We start from the raw sequence: 19,895 nt of genomic DNA on the forward strand, positions 1-19,895 counted from the left end.
TGCAACTTTCATCATTTGGAATTGTTTGTTAAGTTGAAAAATCTTAAATTAATCATTTATGTCATACTTGGTTAAGCTGAATAGATTATAATCTGTTTATCTTTGAAAAATTTTCAAGAAAATTTCCTTTGAAGTGATGACTCCTCTATACGCTCTATTTTTGTAACTGTTTAATAGCTGCCCTCATCTTACCAGGCTATTATTGCGCTCCTATTTTTTTTACAGTTCAAAGATGGTTTTGGAAGTCAAAAGAGAACTGATTTTGGTCTTGCGATGGTCATTGAATTCTGCCAAGACTTTTCCTGAATTTTTTTTACTTCGTTGAATAAAAATTTGTTTCGCTTTACCTTATTTTGCCGCTTTTTCGTTATTTTGCATCAAATCTTTTGAGTTTTCTAGACTAGTTTCGCTCACTCTGCTCAAAGTGCTTTTAAACAGCATGTGCTCAGCAAAGCAATCTAAAACGAACGGATTCATAAACGGAATCAAAAATGGAAGCTGGATGGACCCATAAAGCCCAATTTTAGATGCGCGCCACTTAAACATTGTTCTTAAACTTATAAGCCTTAACTACTCTAATGCTTATTGGTGTTGATACTAACCTCTGTATCCTCTCATTAAGGATCAGGAGTATGTCTAACTGCCAAATGAAATATGAAATGAAAGAGTTTGCTCTTCAAAAATGTTTTTGTACTAAAATCAGTTTTCATTTTCTGTTATTTCAATCCCAATCGGGGATATGGGAATCAACGGTGGCTTTTTTCCGACAATCTGCTGGTTATGTTTTCATTGACATTGCAGACACAATCTGCAGCTGGAGGGTTTGGTTTCAACGGTAGTATGGGTTTTAAATTAAAAGAAAATCTTTTTGTTAAAACCAGAACTGTTTTGTTATTCCTCCTTTGGAAGCATATTTTTAATGGTGAGCTCCTGATAATGTCTGTACTATTTTGAACTCTACTTGTTAAAAAGTGTCAATTAAATTTTCTTCAATTCGAGAAAATTTTCGAAGTGTTCTGATTTCAGTTTTGGTTAGTTACCAATCTTCCTGGTTTTCGTTCCCTTTGTATGCATTTTTGCTCTAGTATTCGACCAATTGTAGAAATTGATTCGCCGATGTGTTGTTTTGTCGCCGCAATTACTGACCTCCGTTTCTTCTGTGCATGCAAAGTAAAGACTGTGATGTATACCTTACAGCCTGAGTCCCCAAAGGACGGCTAAAGCGATTGAAGATTGGCGTGAGAGAAGTTTTTGGGATGTTGAAATTGAAATAACGTTCCTCTAACGATGCTACTTTCGAAGTAACGAATAATTGATTCACTTTAGCTAATAATTGATTCACTTTAACTAATAATTGATTCACTTTAACATCTGTCTTGCTGTTAGTAAATTAGCAAATGTACGTGGAATCGTTCTGCTTTTCTTAGCTTTTCTAATTAGCTTCCACGATTTGTTGCGACAGAATTTTGCGTTGTCAAAACTTGAATGAGCTTATAAGAGTTCCATACTTGCACTTTTTTTGAGGCATTTTACTAATTTGTAATCTATTTTAGATATTTATGTGCGCGCTCTGCTGATTCCGATTATTATTTTTATTATTACTTTGTGACAAAAGTTAATTTGCTTTCAATATTTTGCATTGTTGTCCCAATTGAGTGAGTCAGTCACTAGTTCTGGAATTTAGTTGTCTAAATTAATCCTGAGCTTACCCCGCTGTTTATCTACAATTGTTGAATAGCCCCCAAAATTATTCCTGACAGTAAAGTTATCGTTTGTTATAAGCGGTTGCCTTTTGAAGTATTTGTTATTTGATTCTTTGTTATTTGGGACTAATTCGTCTGCTGTGACCAGAGCGAGCGCCTTTATCGTCAAGTTTATAGTTTCAAGTAGTCAAGTGATATTTTTCACCTCCGCTTGAATAATGCCGAGAAAACATCAACAGAGTGAGATCAACTTCAGAGAAACGAAGAAGAAGTCACAAAGTAAGTACCGCTCAAGAGATCTCAATATTGGAATAAATGCGAGATATCAAATATTGGGATGAAAATATTCACTCATTTTCCAGGACCTGAATCCAAATCTGGATCATACCATTTTATTAAATGAAATCGCATTTCATTTTATCTGTGCTTGATTTCTTTCGACATCTGTGCAATATATCGAATTCAAAAAGTACGAACCAAAATATTGAGTCAGTTGAGTTTATGCAAAGATCTTTGAGTTCTACCATTTTTGGACAGCTCCAAAAATTTGATCTCGTGAAATTTAAACTGAAAAAGCTTTGTACTCGTTGATTTTAACGTTTAGGCAGACAGAAAAGCAGTGCACAATTAGTTTGATGTCTGCCCGCCTAAGATTATCAATAGCCGCCGTCAGCCTCTCACACGGCTATTATTTAGGCGCTCTCCTTTTTGATTACAATTCAAAGAATTTGAATTGTATTGGGGCGCTGTCTTAAGATCTGTTCACACACTTTCATGATTTTTGAAGTCAAATTGGAGTAGTGATTTTGGTCACTCCGAAACAGGTTTGTTCACGTGCGGCAAGTTCACTTTGGTTTTTACTCTTTTTGTGATTTATTAGATCGGATTTTTTTCTTAATGGTTATCCTAATCCAGTCATAGTTCATTCTAGGCCTAGTTTTTTTATCATCCAAATTTTCCTTTCTCGCTAGTGGTTTTTTGTTCATGCATTGAATTACGCAATGTGGTGAATAATGTCATAGTTATAATATCAGAATCAAATGAGGCGGGATGCAGCCCGGTCATTAAGTCATTGAGAATTAGGTTATCAAAATTCATTAGAGTTTTTGCTAGCTGATATCGGTATTAAGCTTATTACTTTCAGATTAGATGCTGAATTAAGTATAGTTTTAGAATCTAACCGAAACTGCACTCCAAATAGGAGCAGTTTTTGACACTAAAAGAAACAAATAAAATGCAGTCAATTTGTCTCCTCTTTTTTTTTTCTTTTTCTGTTTCAATCTTGATGTGCGTCAACGGCGGCTATTTTCTGCAATCTGGCGGCTATTTTAATATTTTGCTAAGAATTGATTTCGAATTTTATTTGCATATTTGCAAGAGTCAGTTAAGAGAAATGCAATAATCTTTTTAAATTTTTTTCCTAAACTTTATACGCTGCAATAACTTTCAGGTGATTCTTTATTATCCGACAATTCTTTCCAGGTTTCCGTAGTGCCAAGCCGACCATTGACAAAGAGAATGATAATCAAGTGAAACTGGATTACGGACATAGTGTGGGACATAGTGTGGACGACATGTCTCTGCCGACTCCAATCCGACGTTCTTCAAGAAGGAACCCAACAGTCAACAGACGCATTGGATCTCCGAAAGCACTTGCTGTTGTATCTGAAAAAGAGAATCCATCAGGTGATTCAGATGAAAGCGATATTCAGATCATTGACGAGGCACCTTTGAAGACTCCCAGGTCTAAGCGAAAAGTATCGTCTGGGAAATTAAACAAAAAGGTTGTCAGTGGCTTTTTAGAAAATGACGAGAACAAAGAGAACGTCATAGATCTAACGGAAACCGACGAGGACGTTGTGAATACTGAATCAAAGTCAAGGACACAAAAGCTTCCTGTATTCACAATAAAGTCAAGCTTGAAATGCAGAAATGTAAAAGCTCCGATACAGTCAAAACAAGACGACGCGGTTTTAGGAACCAAGACGAGCAGCGTTTTCAACTTAGTCGAAAATGGTGTTGAAGAACGAAATAGAATATACTCGAACACGAACCGCGTAGAAAACTTGCCTGTTTTGCCTCTAACACCCCCAGATGAACCGGTTCCGGTCACTGCTTCTGTCAAGTTTGCTTCACCACTGAAAATCACCAGTGGTGAAAATGGACACAAGCCACCAATAGTTCAAGTAACCCCTCAGAACCAGAAGTCATTAAGAAGATCGATCGTGGAATCGAACAGCCTGACATGCTCTGCTGTTGGTAGGAAACGAAGGATTCTCTTTCCCGGATGTTAGTGTTCAAATTTTTATCGTGACCGTACTGTTAGATACTTGCATTATCAGACATTTCATGGACGTTCTCATTTACTTGCACATTTTGAGTAACCCTCCCTAAAATTGCGCGGTGTACTGGATACTAGAATGGCACGAAAAGTGAAAAATTTAACACTGCGCGTTGTTTGATCATCAGCATGTTAGTTTGAAATGTGCAACTTAAGCATATTTCGCAAGAATCTAAGACACGATTGTATATCAGTCCATTAGCGTAAGACTCAGGTTGCAATATTTTCTAACTTCGTGTGCCCGTCTGTGAGCCAATTCTACACATTATCATGAAATGGAATTGCTAATTAAGATCAAATATGTTATATTTGCTCATAAGTCCGTTAACTTACATTTAACTCAGGAAAATTCATGCTTCTGAATTTTTTGAATTAATTGTTTTCCACGTGTCAAAAGTTAGTTGGGATGCCTTTGTGTCCTCTAATCTGTGAAATTTTGTAAACTAACATTTTGAAACACGTGACTGTTTAGACGAGTACTACCAAGAGATGAAAAGCGCTTTTTGTCCTAAGCAACAAGTCCTCTCTGACGACTACACCAATTTGGACAACAATATGCTTGCATTCGATGGAAAGGCCTCAGGCAAAAGAACCATCGAAGCCAAAGAAATCATTCCAGGTCGAGAGGAAGAAATTGACAGATTGCAATCTTTAGTGAACCAAGTTGTTTTGGAAAGACAAAATGCAAGTTTGTATATTTCTGGACCTCCTGGAACAGGAAAAAGCGCTTGTGTCACTGCAGTGTTGCAAGAGTTGCTCTCGAAACGTGGTAAAGACGTCGCAGTTGTTAAGATAGTCAACTGCGTAAGGTGCAGAACTCAACAGAGCATTCTAGAAGTCTTAGGATGTGATGCCGATGGAGTGTTCGCTGACAAGAAAATGGGGTCAAGTAAAGGTCAACGACCTTTTATAGTTGTTTTGGACGAAGTGGACCAGGTGGAAGCAAACCACCACTCATTCATTTACAAAATGTTCGAGTGGGTTCACGAATGGAATTCTAGAACTTTCCTATTAATAGCAATTGCTAATGCACTGGATTTGACCGAGAGAGTTTTGCCAAGACTTGCGCTGTCATCTGTGAAACCACAGTTAATGCATTACAAGCCATACAGTGGGCCTCAAATTGTGAAAATTATCCAAGACAGAATTAGTAAGGTAAGTTTTAAATTTTGGCTCAGATTGATAGCCGAGGCTAAACGGATACTAAAATTGTGTAGTTTGTTTTCCAGATACTGCGTAAATCCATTTGATAATTATTCTCATTGGTGACTCAATTTTAATTTTGAAGGCGTATTACGTAATTTTGAAGGCGTATTACGTACTGTATCTTTACTGAAGTTTGTTCCGACTCCATTGAGTGGGAGGAGATCAGCTAAATCCTCAAAGGGTTTTTAAAAACATGTATATTCAGTATATAACCAAATAGCTCAAACGTAATTGTAGCACAATAAAACAAATTATATTTAATTCATTTCAATTTAATTCTGCTGTTATTTTGGAATTCATGAAAAAAGGCTTTAAAATCGGGTGTAGAATACTTTCGTTAGGGGGTTCGCAGGTTCTCTATTTTGAGGACTTATTGAGTTTCGAAGTTTTGGATGATAACTAATTCAATCCACTTTTGATGTCCTTTTTTGGTCAGTTTAAGTTTTTTTGGCGAATTATGTTGAAACTGTATACCGCTACCATATCCTGAATAGTCCTTAATAGTTGCTGGAATATCTGACCTGACGCTATGTTTTTGGGCTACATTTTAGAGAATATTCCCAAAATTGAGATAATCGTGCGCTATATTTTGTCCAGTATTGCATAAAAACATTAAAACTTACCAACGAAATTAGGGTTGTAGGTTCCCACGTTGCTTGTTAATAGCCGCGAAGCGATAGCGGCTAATATTGGAGACATCGTGGTTTTTACGACTCGAAGAGGAGTATTGAGATTCTACAGGTTTTTACGACTCGAAGAAGAGTATTGAGATTCTACAGGTTTTTTTAGCAGAAAGCATGTTTGTTCATGACTTGAATTTTGACTTTTTTCTGTTCGAGCATTTACCTCCGTTTGTGATTGTTGACTTCTGTTTTCGAACATTGGACTTTAACAGTATCGTTTGTAATGTATAGTAATTAGGAACTGCCGGTAATGTTCAAGGTGAAGAGGTCATTTTGAGATTTTTTTGTTCCGATTTTTTTGTCCCGGATCTTCCAACGACAAAAAGCCAAACTACATAGAATCTTCACAGGCAGAGTTCTTTAGCAGTCTAAATTCTACGAGGATTGTAATCTTTACGAATATTCACGTGTTGATTTGATCGTAGCAATGAGATTGAATTTGACTCTGCTTTATAATAGCTAGTTCGCGTTATTAGTATTGAAAGAGCTTGACCTATCGAAAGAGATCAAATTTAGGTCAACAATGGAATGGGATTGTCAAGTGGTATCCCTGGTGTCTCTAACTCTACTTCCCAGCCATTATTGGATCGGGGTGCGATTGAACTATGCGCGAGAAAGGTGGCATCCTCCACTGGTGATGCGAGGAAGGCTCTCGAACTGTGTCGAAAGGCTATCGAGACAGTACAGAGAGAGGCTATGAACCAGTACAACGCAATTCAGGCATTAGGTTAGTGTCTAAAACGCTATTCATGTTTCATTTCGACTTCAATGATTTTTTTTGCGTGTATAAGTACAATTTTTGCATTTACTAGTAAGAGGAAGGAGTAGCAACTGCATAAAACATTTACTTTTAAAAGGGTTGCACCATAAATATCTCTTATGCATGGTCTTACTGTACATGGGGAGCGGGATGAAAGATGAAAGAAAACGGTTCCTCTTGGGTTTCTGAAATTGATTTTGTTCCTTACCAGTACTGCCAATGGAAGCAAATGAGAATACTATTAAATATTAATAATGATGAATTAACCAAGCATTTTGGGCGGTACAAAAAGCGTGAACTTGCTTATTTACCGTCCACCTTCGTGCTTTTTATTTCATTGATTTATAAAAAAAAATATTATTTAGCATTGAGGAAATTAAACTATTATTATTCCTCAAACTTGAACCGTACTTGTATTAAACAAATTCCAATTCACTCTAGTATACTTTGTAAATAAAATTTAGTCCTGATTCACTGACGAGAAATCGTTTGACAGTCTTAAACTCGAATTTTTTCGTCTTGTCCATCTTTGGTCATGATCTTTTTTAGTTTTCAATTCGATTGATTGAGCTTAATTTAATTGAGCTTTCAATTAGATTGATTTCTAACATTGTTAATGAAGTTAAGATAGCAATTTGAACTGGGTGATGAAACTGACGTTAATGCTCGAAATTATCAAGACCCGAAAGCCTTTCTTAGAACCAATGCTTTTCAGATACCCCACCCCATAGTCCTAGACTAGACCAGGAGAACAGACATCCATCGGGAATTCAAGGAAACTCCACTCCAGGAAATGTGACTTCCAGGGTGACGATCTCTGTTATGAACAAAGTCATTTCGGACTCCTTGACGTCCTGGGCCAGTTCTAAGTCTAATTCTCTCGGATCAATGACGAGCTCCGTGAATAGTGGGATTGGGGGATATTCGATTAACAACAGCGGAAGTAGTCAGGACTCTTGTCCCTTGCATCATAAAGTTATCATCACCTCACTGGCCAGGCTCACAAAACAATCTTCGGCTGCCTATTTCAATATGCACCAGGTTTGCTGACTTCCTCTAACTAACTGAGTAAAAACTAAATGAGTAAAAAGTTACCAGATGTCACGTTGCAAACGGTAATTAAATCATTTCACAACGGGTCGATGTTTTTGTCGTTTTCCGCTACCTTTAGTTTCGCCCAAAACGTTAAACTGTTAAGTCATTATTAGGAGAGCTCAAAAATAAGAATTTTAAGAATCAACATTTCAGAGACGTTAAATTTGAACATGTGTAAGTTGCACATGTTTAAATACACAAAATTGTGAATATATGCAACCTGCTTCACATGAGCAACCTCATATTTCTAAGAGTTCAATGAAAACTAAGCACAAACTATCGTTTTGGCATTTATATTTAAATAACCGATAACTTAAATTTATAAAAGATTCCTGAATCTGCAGGGCCGTGCAAAGTAAGTGTTTTTTAAAATTATTTCGGTATATCCAATTATGGGGAAAATACGGAGTTTGTCAAGTGCCTTGTCTGACTCAAATTCCTTTTGTCCTTGTTCAAATGAGCTATCACAACAAAAAACAGTATAAATCGGTCAAGTAAAACAAATTCGCGAACAAACAAAAAAATCCGCAGCTTTATCTATGAATTTTTAGACGTTTCTTTTTCAGTACAGATGTTCAAAAATTTCTCATTTTTGTTACTGAGATAATCAATCTTAGCAATGAGGTTAGTTATAACGAAAGGTGTAAATGTGGGACAATGAAAAAAAGTATGTAAACATGTTTTTGTTCTGTTATGAAACTAAGGTTTAACTCATTCAATATATTTTATTGAATTTCTTATGAGATTACTTTTGGGCTATTGTTAACTTTATTTTTTCTGATTTCTTTAAATCTGTATTCTTAAGCACAGGAAACTATTGCCTTCATAAAAACACGCGACTCATTTCTCGTTTCGTCATATAGCGCTGCTTCTGGCAGCAAAAACAAAAGGCAAGAAAGTTACTAAAAGCCGCCTCAGCTTCTCAGCGGGCTATTATAGCGCTGCTAATTTCTTTTACTTCGTCGAACAAAAAAATGTTTCGCGTTACCTCATTTTACCTCATTTTGTATCTTTTTGACTTCTCTTGGCTAGTTTCTCTCTTCTCTCATTCTGCTGAAAGTGATTTTGAACATCAGTTGCTCAGCAAAGCAATTCAAAATGAACAGAGTCATTATAAAAAAAATTGAAGTCAGAAATAGAAACGGGATAAACCCATAAAGCCCAATTTTAGATGCCCGCTATTTGAACGTCGTTCCTATAAGTCTTATTTACCATCTCTAATGCTTATTGGTATTGATAGTAGCCCCTGTAGCCTCTCTCCAAGAAACATAAGTATGTTCAACTACGAAATGCCATCAAAATAAATCGGACTTAAAAAATGTTTTTGTACAAAAATCTTTTCAATATCTTCTATTCTTTCAATCCCAATCATGCTTATTAGAATCAACGGCGGCTATTTTCCGGCAATCTGCCGGGTATGTTTTTTTAATGCCTTGAATAAAAAAATTTTTCGCTTTACCTTAGTTCACAGCTTTTTCAACATTTTGCTTGAAATCTTTTTGACTTCTCTAGGCTAGTTTTACTCTTCTCTCTAAAAGAGTTTTTAGAGAGCAGTTGCTCAGCAAATCAATTCAAAATGAACAGAGTCAGTATCAGAAAAAAACGAAATCACAAAAAGAGAAGCGGGATAAACCCAGAGCCCAGTTTTAGATGCTCGTTACTCGAACTTGGTTCTTATAAGTCTTAGTTACCATTTCTAATGTTTATTGGTATTGATACTGGCTCCTGTATCGCCACACTATGAAACAGGAGAATGTTCAACTACTAAGTGACATCAAAATAGTTCGCACTTTAAAATTGTTTTTCAAAATTTATTTTTCATTATTTCTTCTTTCAATCCCAATCGTGGTTATGGGAATCAACGGCGGCTATTTTCGACAATCTGCCGGGTATGTGTAAAGTTTGATGTTTTTGTAGTACATTTCAACAATTTTGCAGATTCATGCTGTTATCTTTTCAAAGATTTTCGCCTGAGTATTTTCCATCAATTTGGTGCCCCGCTTTCAACGACTTTCACTGAGTTGAGCGAGTGGCTCTTAACTCAGTTTTCATCAGACTTGTCGAAAAATCATGGTCAGAATATAGATGTTTGTTGGGACGAGGAAAAATTTATTACCATGAATTAAAAACTTAAAAGATAAAAGGAACTAGTTTTTTTTCTTCGTTTTAAAGTTTCTCTCGAGTCTTTTCTTTCTTTTATGTCTACTTTTCTGATGACTCTCTCCAATTTGTGCGAACAAGTCAGTATTAATTTGCAAATTTCTTCAGATAACTTTCCTGTATTTGGAAAAAGAGTGGTTTTCGATTTTTTTCGGATGCATCGCTTCCTGACCGAAGTTTTTCATCCAAAATTCAGTTAACAAGATTCTGAATCCAAAAAATCAGTGATACCTTAAGAAATTGAAGCACTTGTGAGCTCATTGATGAAGTTGAAAAAATTAAACTGGTTTTCAAGTCTTTCCCTGCATTTCAATGATTTCCCCTTGCAACATTAATGCATTGTCCTTTAATTGAAATACTCGATCTCAAATGGGAAAAATTAAACTTGTTTATAATACTTTGTTCATGAGTCAGACCTCTCACAGAAAATGACACAGACGAAAGATTTACAGGAAAGTTTTTCACTTTGTTGTACGCTTTTTTTCAAGTGAAGTATTTTCGTAGTTTTTTTCCTCTTGGCTGAATGCTTTGGTTGTTAGTAGGTTGTTGTTCTTCGTGTAGTTTTTTTGTACTGAGACTTCAAAGTTTCTTTTGATATCAATTTTAAGTTCGGACGGCTGCACCGTTTTGACTAATTTTGTCAAAAAAGTTTTAATTATTCCATAATCATTTTATTCAAAGCTGAGTGTTCCATTGAGAATTTCGAGAATCTGGAGCTCATTAACAAAAATAACTGCTTTTCAAGTGTTATTTCAAGTGCTTTTTGACAGTTATCATAATTTTTCAAAATTTTTTGCTTCCATTCACGTTTTGAAGCATTCTTGATTTCAGTTTTGAAGCATTCTATGTTTCAATTAAAGCACACGTTGGAAAACCAGAGAAATATGTATTATAATTACTCCGAAATCAGGATCCTCCGAAATTAACTGATTTAACTGTCTGGAAGTCAGAAGTCAACTGTATGGATAAACCATTTTTTTGTTTCGTTTTATTCGCTTCTTTTTGAACAAGTCTTTTTCGACCCTTTTTCTCTGAAGCTGTTACCTTACTGGGTATTCTTTCACGTCATTGAAATCTCGCAGTTATTGGGTATCCTATCATACGACGATCAGAAAATCTTTTGTTATTTTGTATTTATCGGTTATTTTTCGTTTTTTTAAGACATCCAAAAAAGAAATAAAATTCTTATTGGGTATTCTGCTTGCTTCATCACCGGTGAGATCATTCACATCTTATCTCTACTCACATTTTTAAATAATTTTCAGGTCAGAAACGAAAATAAAAATGCTTTAGATTTTTTTAAAAAGTCAACTATAGCAAATACGCGTTGTCATCATGTTTTCAAAAAAAAGTTCTCGAGAAAAGCAACAAAGCAGAACTAATTGCGAGGCTTTTGGAGACTTATGAAAAAATGCAAGAAAAAGACAATCTCATAACAAAGCTTGAAAAATATCTTGTTAACTCTGAAATGAAAAAATCAACTGTCGGACATCATAAAGAAACTATTGATCGCATGGAAAGAGGTATCGAATTTTTCAAAACAAAAACTTCGAAAGTTATTGATAATTTACTTGAGAGACAGGAGACGTCAAAAAGCAACATTTGTGTTGATCCTCCACTGAAAATTTATCAACCAAAATTCATTCGCCGATTTGCCAAGCAATTAGTTATATCTGATAGTACTTTTCGCAAAGGAAATCAGCATGACTGCAATCCACTCATATTCAACTGCAACAATAGGAGATATTTCTAATATGGTTAATTGCTATTCCCCTGGAGCCAAAACGGAAACATTAATTGTACATGTCGGTCATAATTCAATTGACAAAGGTGTTTCTGAACAGGAGGCAGCGACTCAACTCAAAGAAACAGTCGACAAGTGTATGCTAAAACTCAAACATCGTCGTGTTGCTACATGCAAAATTGGTCCGTTAAAAGGTGGTTGCTATGGTAAACTCAAGTAAATAAGAAACATGAAAATTTAGTAAATGTACTGATTTGCAGAGAATGCTGATTTTTTTATTATTCATTGCGGCTGTTCGTAGCGTTTCACTTTTTCTTAACAGAAGTTTTTTTGCTTCTTAGTGGTGACATAGAAAAAAATCCTGAACCCTTTGATGTTTCAAAATTTTCTATTTTGGATGTTGCTTTATTTGGCGCTCAAAATGGCCTCAAATTTCTGCTTTTCAACGCTCGCAGCAAACAAAATATGTATCAAGTTATATCAAATTTGCTTCAGCAGCTGGACTCGGAAACTATTGTTATAGTAACTGAAACTTGGATGAGCGAAGAACAAAACTTGAATATAAGCCTCCGCGCTGAGAACAATTATAAGCTTAAAAATCGGTCACATAAACAGGAGCAGCTAAGGGTGGGGATGGGAGGCTTTGGGTTCCGAAGAAAATAAATTGTAAACGCAGAAGAGAATTTGAGTTTGCTGATCCAATAATTTTTGAAACGTTGTGGCTGGAACTAGGCAATCCCTTAGTGGAAAAATGTCTCGTTAACATCTATTGAACACATCAAAGCCTGGGTGATTTCTTTTTAGACGAATTAAGTGCCAAGGTTTCTAAGGCAATCTCAACTATTGATAATGTTCTTTTATTTGGTGATGATAACCTTGATATGTTGAGCATAAATGGACAGAAAAGCGTTCTATTTTTTGCGGCGGAACTAGTATTACAATTATCTAACACTGATATTCCTACAAGCATAAGCAACAATAAATGAAGTTTGATAGATCACTTTTTCGGCTAATGAGCAAATCACTAGTTGGAAAATCTGCTTACTTCCTTTCGATATTGAACATTTAATTTTTATTCAGAGCAAACTTTTTTGATGGAAAAAGAAAACTATTTTATTAGACGAAATACAGAAAGTTTTGTCGATGAAAAAGTAGAGATCTAGTAGAGATCTGGCTCTGGCACATTGGAGAATAGTTTATCAACAAAGAAACTGCCATGAAATGTTTGACCGAATTTTTAAGAATTTTTTTGAGAACACTCGGGAAAACCGCACAAACAGAGAAGAAATTAATTTCCAATATCGAAAAGACTGCTTCAGATAAACCTTGGGTGACAAAAGAAATTAAACAGTTATTTGCTGAGAAACATTGTTTTTTTCAATGACTACAAAATTAACACAAAGTGCTGAATCATTTGTTTAAAAAGTATCGCAATCTTGTAAATCTAAAGTTAAAAGAAGCACTAAATCTTTTTCAGAGGATTATCTTAAGAAAATTGAAACCTCAAAAGAGAATTGGAAATTCATTAACAAAAAAATTGGACAGAAATAACAGTCCAAACATCACTGAAATTGATGAAAATGGTCAAAAAAGGAAAGGCAAAAGTCAATCTCTAACGCTTTCAACAGAGGTTTTAGCAAAATGGGCATCAACAGAGGGCAGATTGTTCCATTGGATGTCGAGAAATTAGAGTGGAATTTTCAGGAATTTAACTTAACACATTTTAGTTTGAGGGAAATCTATTAGAGTTATTGGCACTTAAGACAACATTAAAGCACCAGTGCTGGGATATCTCAATGCTTGGGCATTGAAATCCTGAAAATGCTGTTGGAACACATCTTCAGATTATATTTGACGTATTCAAGAGAATTTTCCAATAATTGTTAAGGATGCACACATCACACTATTTTTCAAAAAAGGGGATGTTCTGTTTCAACTAATTACGGTCCAAATTTCGGTAATTTCTGCGAATGTTTTTGAAAGACTTTTACTTTATCTATAAAGTCGTCTATTGATGCTGTGCTTTACTTATCTGGACTAATAATAGGAAATATGGAAGATAACAACGACACAGGTTATCTGTTCTTAGATCTTGCAAAAGCTTTCAATTCAATTTCACATGAGATCTTTCTCAAGAAAGCTGAAGGTTTCAATCTCTCACTCAACAGTTTTACTTCTCAAATCTTTTCTCGCAAATTGAACACAATGCGTAAAATCGTGTTCCGACTATCAGATAAAATAACTATTAATCATGGTGTTCCACAAGGAACTGTGTTAGGACCTCTTATTTTTCTGTTATTTGTCAACGACTTTTCTTAAAAACTGGAAGGTGAAAATGATGTTGCTGAATTTGCGGATGACAATTACATTATATAAAAGTAATGATAATATTCCACAAAAAATGAAAAAAAATATAACAAACAGACAAATACCTGACAGAGAATCAACTCACTTTAAATGGCGATAAAACAGATGTTATTCTTTACAAATCATACTAATTCGGATCCAGAGTTTACTTCCAAAGCTGAAGTGCTCAAACCAGATCATGCTTGTCGTTATCTGGGGGTAAAAATTGATTAAAATCTAACCTTTGAAAATCACTTGAACTCAGTTTTAAGCAAAATGGCTAATACATTTCGTTCTTTGTATCTTGTAAGAAATCAAATTCTTTGGAAATAAGAATTGGTGTTTTCAAGTCAGTTGTGCTGTCTCCTCTTTCTTTCAGTGGAGTATTCCTTCAAACTCTTACAGCGAAAAATATAAACCGCCTAAGCAGGAAAATTAACTGGGGAATAAAAGTTTGTTATTTTCGACAAAAATTTGACCACTCCCTTGATCTTCTCATTAAGGAGCGTATCCTGCCAGCCAAATTGTTTATCTCAAATGTTAGCCTAATGATGCTGCAAACAGATATAAGACACTGGGAAACATCCGAAAATTTTAAATATTTTAGTGGCCATAACGCTAGACAGAAAAAGAGAACAAATCAAATTATTTTAAAAAAGAGGTGGACTAACAACAAAAATGAAGTGGAGTAACAAATTGATCTTGAAAAACGTTCAAAAATGGAACAAAATGCCCTTTTCAATAAGAATTTTTAACTGTAAAACTTGCTTTAAAAATGTTTTAACCGAGTTTTTGCTCGATCAGCACAAAAAAGTACCCGTTAATACACAAATAGGAGCCTTCAAATCCTATTTTTTCCTATGAGATCGAACAGCCAGTTTTAAGATTTTTATATTAATAACAATGCTGATAAGTTTATTTAACATTTTGAAGCATGTAGATATCTAACCTTAGGGTTATTTTGTGAGTAATTTACATGTTTTAACAAAAAATGAATTTCTGTAATTTACATGTTTTAACAAAAAACGATTTTCTGTAATTTACATGTTTTAACAAAAAACGAATTTCTGTTCTTGGCTGCGTTAGAATTCTTGCACATCAATGTTAAAAATTTTTATCTTTTGATGTGGGTTTTCGTTTGGGCCAGTTTTAAGATTTTTATATTAATAACAATGCTGATTGGTTTATTTAACATTTTAAAGCATGTATATATCTAACCGTAGGGTTATATTGTGAGTAATTTACATGTTTTAACAAAATAACGAATTTCTGTTCTTGGCTGCGGCAGAATGCTTGCACATCAATGTTAAAAATTTTTATCTTTTGATGTGGGTTTTCGTTTGGGCCAGTTTTAAGATTTTTATATTAATAACAATGCTGATTAGTTTATTTAACATTTTAAAGCATGTAGATATCTAACCTGAGGGTTATATTGTGAGTAATTTACTTGTTTTAACAAAAAAATGAATTTCTGTTCTTGGCTGCGGCAGAATGCTTGCACATCAATGTTAAAAATTTTTATCTTTTGATGTGGGTTTTCGTTTGGGCCAGTTTTAAGATTTTTATATTAATAACAATGCTGATTAGTTTATTTAACATTTTAAAGCATGTAGATATCTAACCTGAGGGTTATATTGTGAGTAATTTACATGTTTTAACAAAAAAACGAATTTCTGTTCTTGGCTGCGGCAGAATGCTTGCACATCAATGTTAAAAATTTTTATCTTTTGATGTTGGTTTTCGTTTGGGCCAGTTTTAAGATTTTTATATTAATAACAATGCTGATTAGTTTATTTAACATTTTGAAGCATGTAGATATCTAACCTTAGGGTTATTTTGTGAGTAATTTACATGTTTTAACAAAAAATGAATTTCTATAATTTACATGTTTTAACAAAAAACGAATTTCTGTAATTTACATGTTTTAACAAAAAACGAATTTCTGTTCTTGGCTGCGTTAGAATTCTTGCACATCAATGTTAAAAATTTTTATCTTTTGATGTGGGTTTTCGTTTGGGCCAGTTTTAAGATTTTTATATTAATAACAATGCTGATTGGTTTATTTAACATTTTAAAGCATGTAGATATCTAACCTGAGGGTTATATTGTGAGTAATTTACATGTTTTAACAAAAAAACGAATTTCTGTTCTTGGTTGCGTTAGAATGCTTGCACATCAATGTTAAAAAATTTTATCTTTTGATGTGGGTTTTCGTTTGGGCTAATTAATAGTTCTGAAACTTCTCTGAATTTCTTTTGGAACTACTCTTCTATGTATATTTGAATATTACCAAACAAATGCATGGTTTTCAGTTCTGTTCAATGACTTTTGAATTTTTTTTGTTCGAAAATCGAGGGAAACGAGAGAAAAATCAATTCGACGTTTCTTCTGACTAATATGTCTTGTCTTCAATGCATTATCAATCATAAAAGCACTATTTTCACAAACCGGTCTTGTTTTTCAAATCTTTCTAGCTTCTCGGCTAATCGTGATAACATGTCCTCCAAGATTAATGTTGGTCATTTTAAAGTTTGCTTTCGGTTGTTCTAACGCAACTTGATGGGCTTTTGGCAAATATACGGGTCAACTGAGCAACTGACCATGCAATTGCACTTGTGCACATAATTTGGTCGGTTTTAAGAAGACAAATTTTAAGAAGACAAAAAGAAAAATTCGAAATGATTAAAGCCAACGGTAATCGGGTTGTTGTTCATTCTCATGCTCTTTCTTCCATTGTAAAGTAATGCGTTGGGCGTGCTGACTCTGACTGATGCCACAGGCTTTCCAATTTTTGGTTTCAAATAACATGAAAGCAATTTTGAAACCGTTGAAGAATTCAGCGAGACTGGTATTGGCTTTGAAATAAAATGTTTTGGCATTGGTCCAAGCTCAGTTATATTATTAGAATGCCAAATTTAATCATTTCAGGTATTGGCTAAGTACGCTTTGGTGTGCAACGAGAAAGCCATTGCTACTCTGGATCAATCACAGCTTCATATGGTTATGAACCTACTAGAGGCCAGAGGTCTTCTACAGTTGACTGCCCCCGGCAACAGGAAGCTGGGGACCTGCGACCTCAGAAACATGAAGGTTTGTTTACGAATCTTGGTCAAATAAACTGTCTTCATTGTTTCTTAAGTTGCTGTCAAACAAATTTCGTAGCTATTTTTTGGTCTTATTGATCTATTGGCTGATTTAATTGTCTATCATAAGCAACTTGATAGACGCGATTAGTACAAACTTGATAGTACATGAGAGAAATTTTATAGTGCACGGAAGCCATAAATGAATGTCGAAAAGGGAATTTTTGTTATTGAAAATGCATTTCTCTTTGCTGATGGTAGCCACCTAAGCGAAAGCTAACTACTGTGAATTAGATCAGCTGTCCGTAGTTTATGGTAATAGTAAGTTACACTCCATAATTTAGACTTCATTGTACTCGCTCGTTTGCTGCTGGTCAAGGAGAGTAAATTTGCTGACACATTCTATTTGAACTTGGTACGTTTCAGGTCCACGTCAAGGGAAATCTGTTCGAGCTCCTGTCTTCAAATGAACTTGACGTGTGAGTCATTTTGTCAACAGCCGGAAGTTTGAACTGTCACAATGTAAAATTTGTTCTATTTTTGTTCTGTTCGAACAAAACCAATTAAACAACGACATGCCACCCCCACATAATATATCACTAATTTTCAAATAATATAGTAAAAAGATCGGAGATAATTGTACCAATCATCTCAAGTCTGATTGAAACACTTGGGATCTCAAGACTAATGGAAATTGATGGGAAAGATTCATCGTAATGTTAACTGAAAACGATATTGTTTGGAATTTTCTTTTGTTCCGACTGGACGGTAAAAGCATAAGTATGTATAGAAGACGTCGAAAAAAATTGTCGAATTTATTTGTCTTCTATCCATCGTGAAAATTCATTGTTAATTGCTCTCAAACGAAGTTTGTAGCAATTATATTAGCCCTGTAGGTCCTTTTGGAGACTGTTTTGGAGACTTATACTCATGGTGTGAAGGGGCGGTTCTTAGAGGTTGAAGAGCACCCCCACTGTTGACCTTCCCCCCACTATTGCCCCCCCACCCCACTGTTACCCCCTCCCTCCCCAATACCCCCCTCCCTCCACCGTGGCTACTGACCAACAATCGATCGCTGCAAACACGCATCTTCTTACTAATTTTACAATTTTTTTCAAGCATTTTAAAAATTTTTGTCATGTTTCGAGTTCTTGTGGCCCTAGGTGTCAAGGAAGCTCCTCCAGGCTTTTATAATACGTTACTGAATAGTTTTTAGTGGTAGTGGAATGGTTTCAACATTTTAACATCACGAATTTTTTGGTTATTTTTGACAAAACGTGCAAATTTTTTCCAGTTTTTTGACTTTTTTTTCATTAGCCACCTCTTTCAAGACGCAGGGGCCAGAAAACGTCCTTAATGGTTTGATAATAAGTTACTGAAAAAAATTATTTGCCATGGAATAGCTTTCAATTTGAACCCAATTGAAGTTGAACCCAATTCAGTTGCTGATGTGAACTGTCCTCCTCTACGCTTCTTCCCGTTCAAACATCGTGAGTTCCATGATTAGATTTGTAAGTGATATGGGGTTCTGAGTTATTGCATTTTCGAACACTTAAGACTTCATAAAGTAAACAAATCGAATTTCCTAGCATTCATGTAGAATTACGGAAAAGCTCGACACCTTGTTCCATTCTTCCCTATTGGTCAAGTTCAGCTAACCATTCTTTTCCAGAAAAAGTCATCCTTATTTGTTCTTATGAAAACAGTCGGCTGAAATTCAAATGAGTTGCTTGTTTCACTCCATGCTGGACTTTTTCGGGAAAGTTCCAATTTTAGAACCCAATCTTTGTTCCAATGAACATATATTTCCAACAAATTCACTAATTGAAAATACAATCGAATTCCAGTTGGAAAGTGATCGTAATATTTTACTGACTTGAGATCTACTCGATTTTTCATCAGATGAAGGCCTATTAATGGTGATGGAACACGTTGGGATAATACCGAAGAAGCATTATTAGTAAACAATGCTCTTCATTCTCTTTTCTCTAACTGCGAAGTCTATCTGAACAATGAACAGGTTCACAGTGTCAATTCTCTTTATGCACATCAAGCTTTTATCTGCAGAATTTTCAGGGACGATGGAAAGTATCTCACTGCCAAGGATATCGTTACGAAGTTAAACTAAATGGTTTAACAAAAAATCTTTTAGATACTGTTTTCAGAAGGTTAAAGATGAATCTACTTCTTACGGTTCCTTGGCAATAGGTCTTTTTGCTCGTGAAGCTTTACTTTTTTCCGAATGTCAACCTCCGACTTTAATTGATCCGATATCTCAGCGTTTTATATGATTGATACTGTGGGGCTGAACTCCGAGTCTTGAACTTTGGAAAGTTGCCTTTTTACAAGACAGTTCGTGATCTCAGATAAGTGGACAAAAAGTTTTAAAAGCAAACTGCTCCGAGATGCTGCCATATTTTTGAAGAACTTCCAAAATGTTTATTATTTCCGCAGGAAATCAGTTTTTACAATAAAATATATTTTCAAACAAACCAATTCGAATGATTGATTTTGCTATGAATATTGACAATGAGTTCAGTGAAACATACAACACGAATCTTTTTCATATTCGTAATCTTGATCTGGGACAAGTCAAACTTGTGCATGGAAATCAAACCTTGGTTAATTTAAAAACGGAAAATCACGTGCGAGCTTATGCTGAAACAATGAAAGCACTAAGTTTGATGATAACAGTCCTAACATTCAGTATAAGGATTTTAAAAATCATTTTCATTTTTTTATCTGGTTTTTAACACAGGAGGCTAATGTTGAAA

At 34.9% G+C, this 19,895-nt stretch overlaps 2 protein-coding genes across 2 annotated transcripts in view; one reads left to right on the forward strand and one right to left on the reverse strand.

Annotated features, from left to right (window-relative positions):
- The window catches only part of LOC142353713 (importin-8-like), a 371,797-nt gene that overhangs the window by 86,662 nt on the left and 265,240 nt on the right, over positions 1-19,895 (reverse strand). The gene's annotated exons all lie outside the window — the stretch shown is intronic.
- Positions 1,466-17,728, forward strand: LOC142353507 (uncharacterized). Its single transcript, XM_075405757.1, has 7 exons — positions 1,466-1,982; positions 3,186-3,992; positions 4,517-5,199; positions 6,450-6,660; positions 7,409-7,734; positions 16,967-17,128; positions 17,548-17,728. Exons 1-7 carry the CDS (start codon positions 1,922-1,924, stop codon positions 17,602-17,604), a joined length of 2,307 nt encoding a protein of 768 aa, XP_075261872.1. The 5' UTR covers positions 1,466-1,921; the 3' UTR covers positions 17,605-17,728.

This window comes from Convolutriloba macropyga, chromosome 14 (assembly GCF_964194025.1).
Source record: "Convolutriloba macropyga chromosome 14, txConMacr16.3, whole genome shotgun sequence".
Lineage (NCBI taxonomy): Eukaryota > Metazoa > Xenacoelomorpha > Acoela > Convolutidae > Convolutriloba > Convolutriloba macropyga.

Bases quoted from the DNA above. Each gene is read 5' to 3' on its own strand.
- LOC142353507 (XM_075405757.1), top strand. From the start codon at position 1,922: ATGCCGAGAAAACATCAACAGAGTGAGATCAACTTCAGAGAAACGAAG. The intron at 1,983-3,185 runs GTAAGTACCGCT...AATTCTTTCCAG, and splicing joins AACGAAGAAGAAGTCACAAA to GTTTCCGTAGTGCCAAGCCG. The intron at 3,993-4,516 runs GTTAGTGTTCAA...GTGACTGTTTAG, and splicing joins AAGGATTCTCTTTCCCGGAT to ACGAGTACTACCAAGAGATG.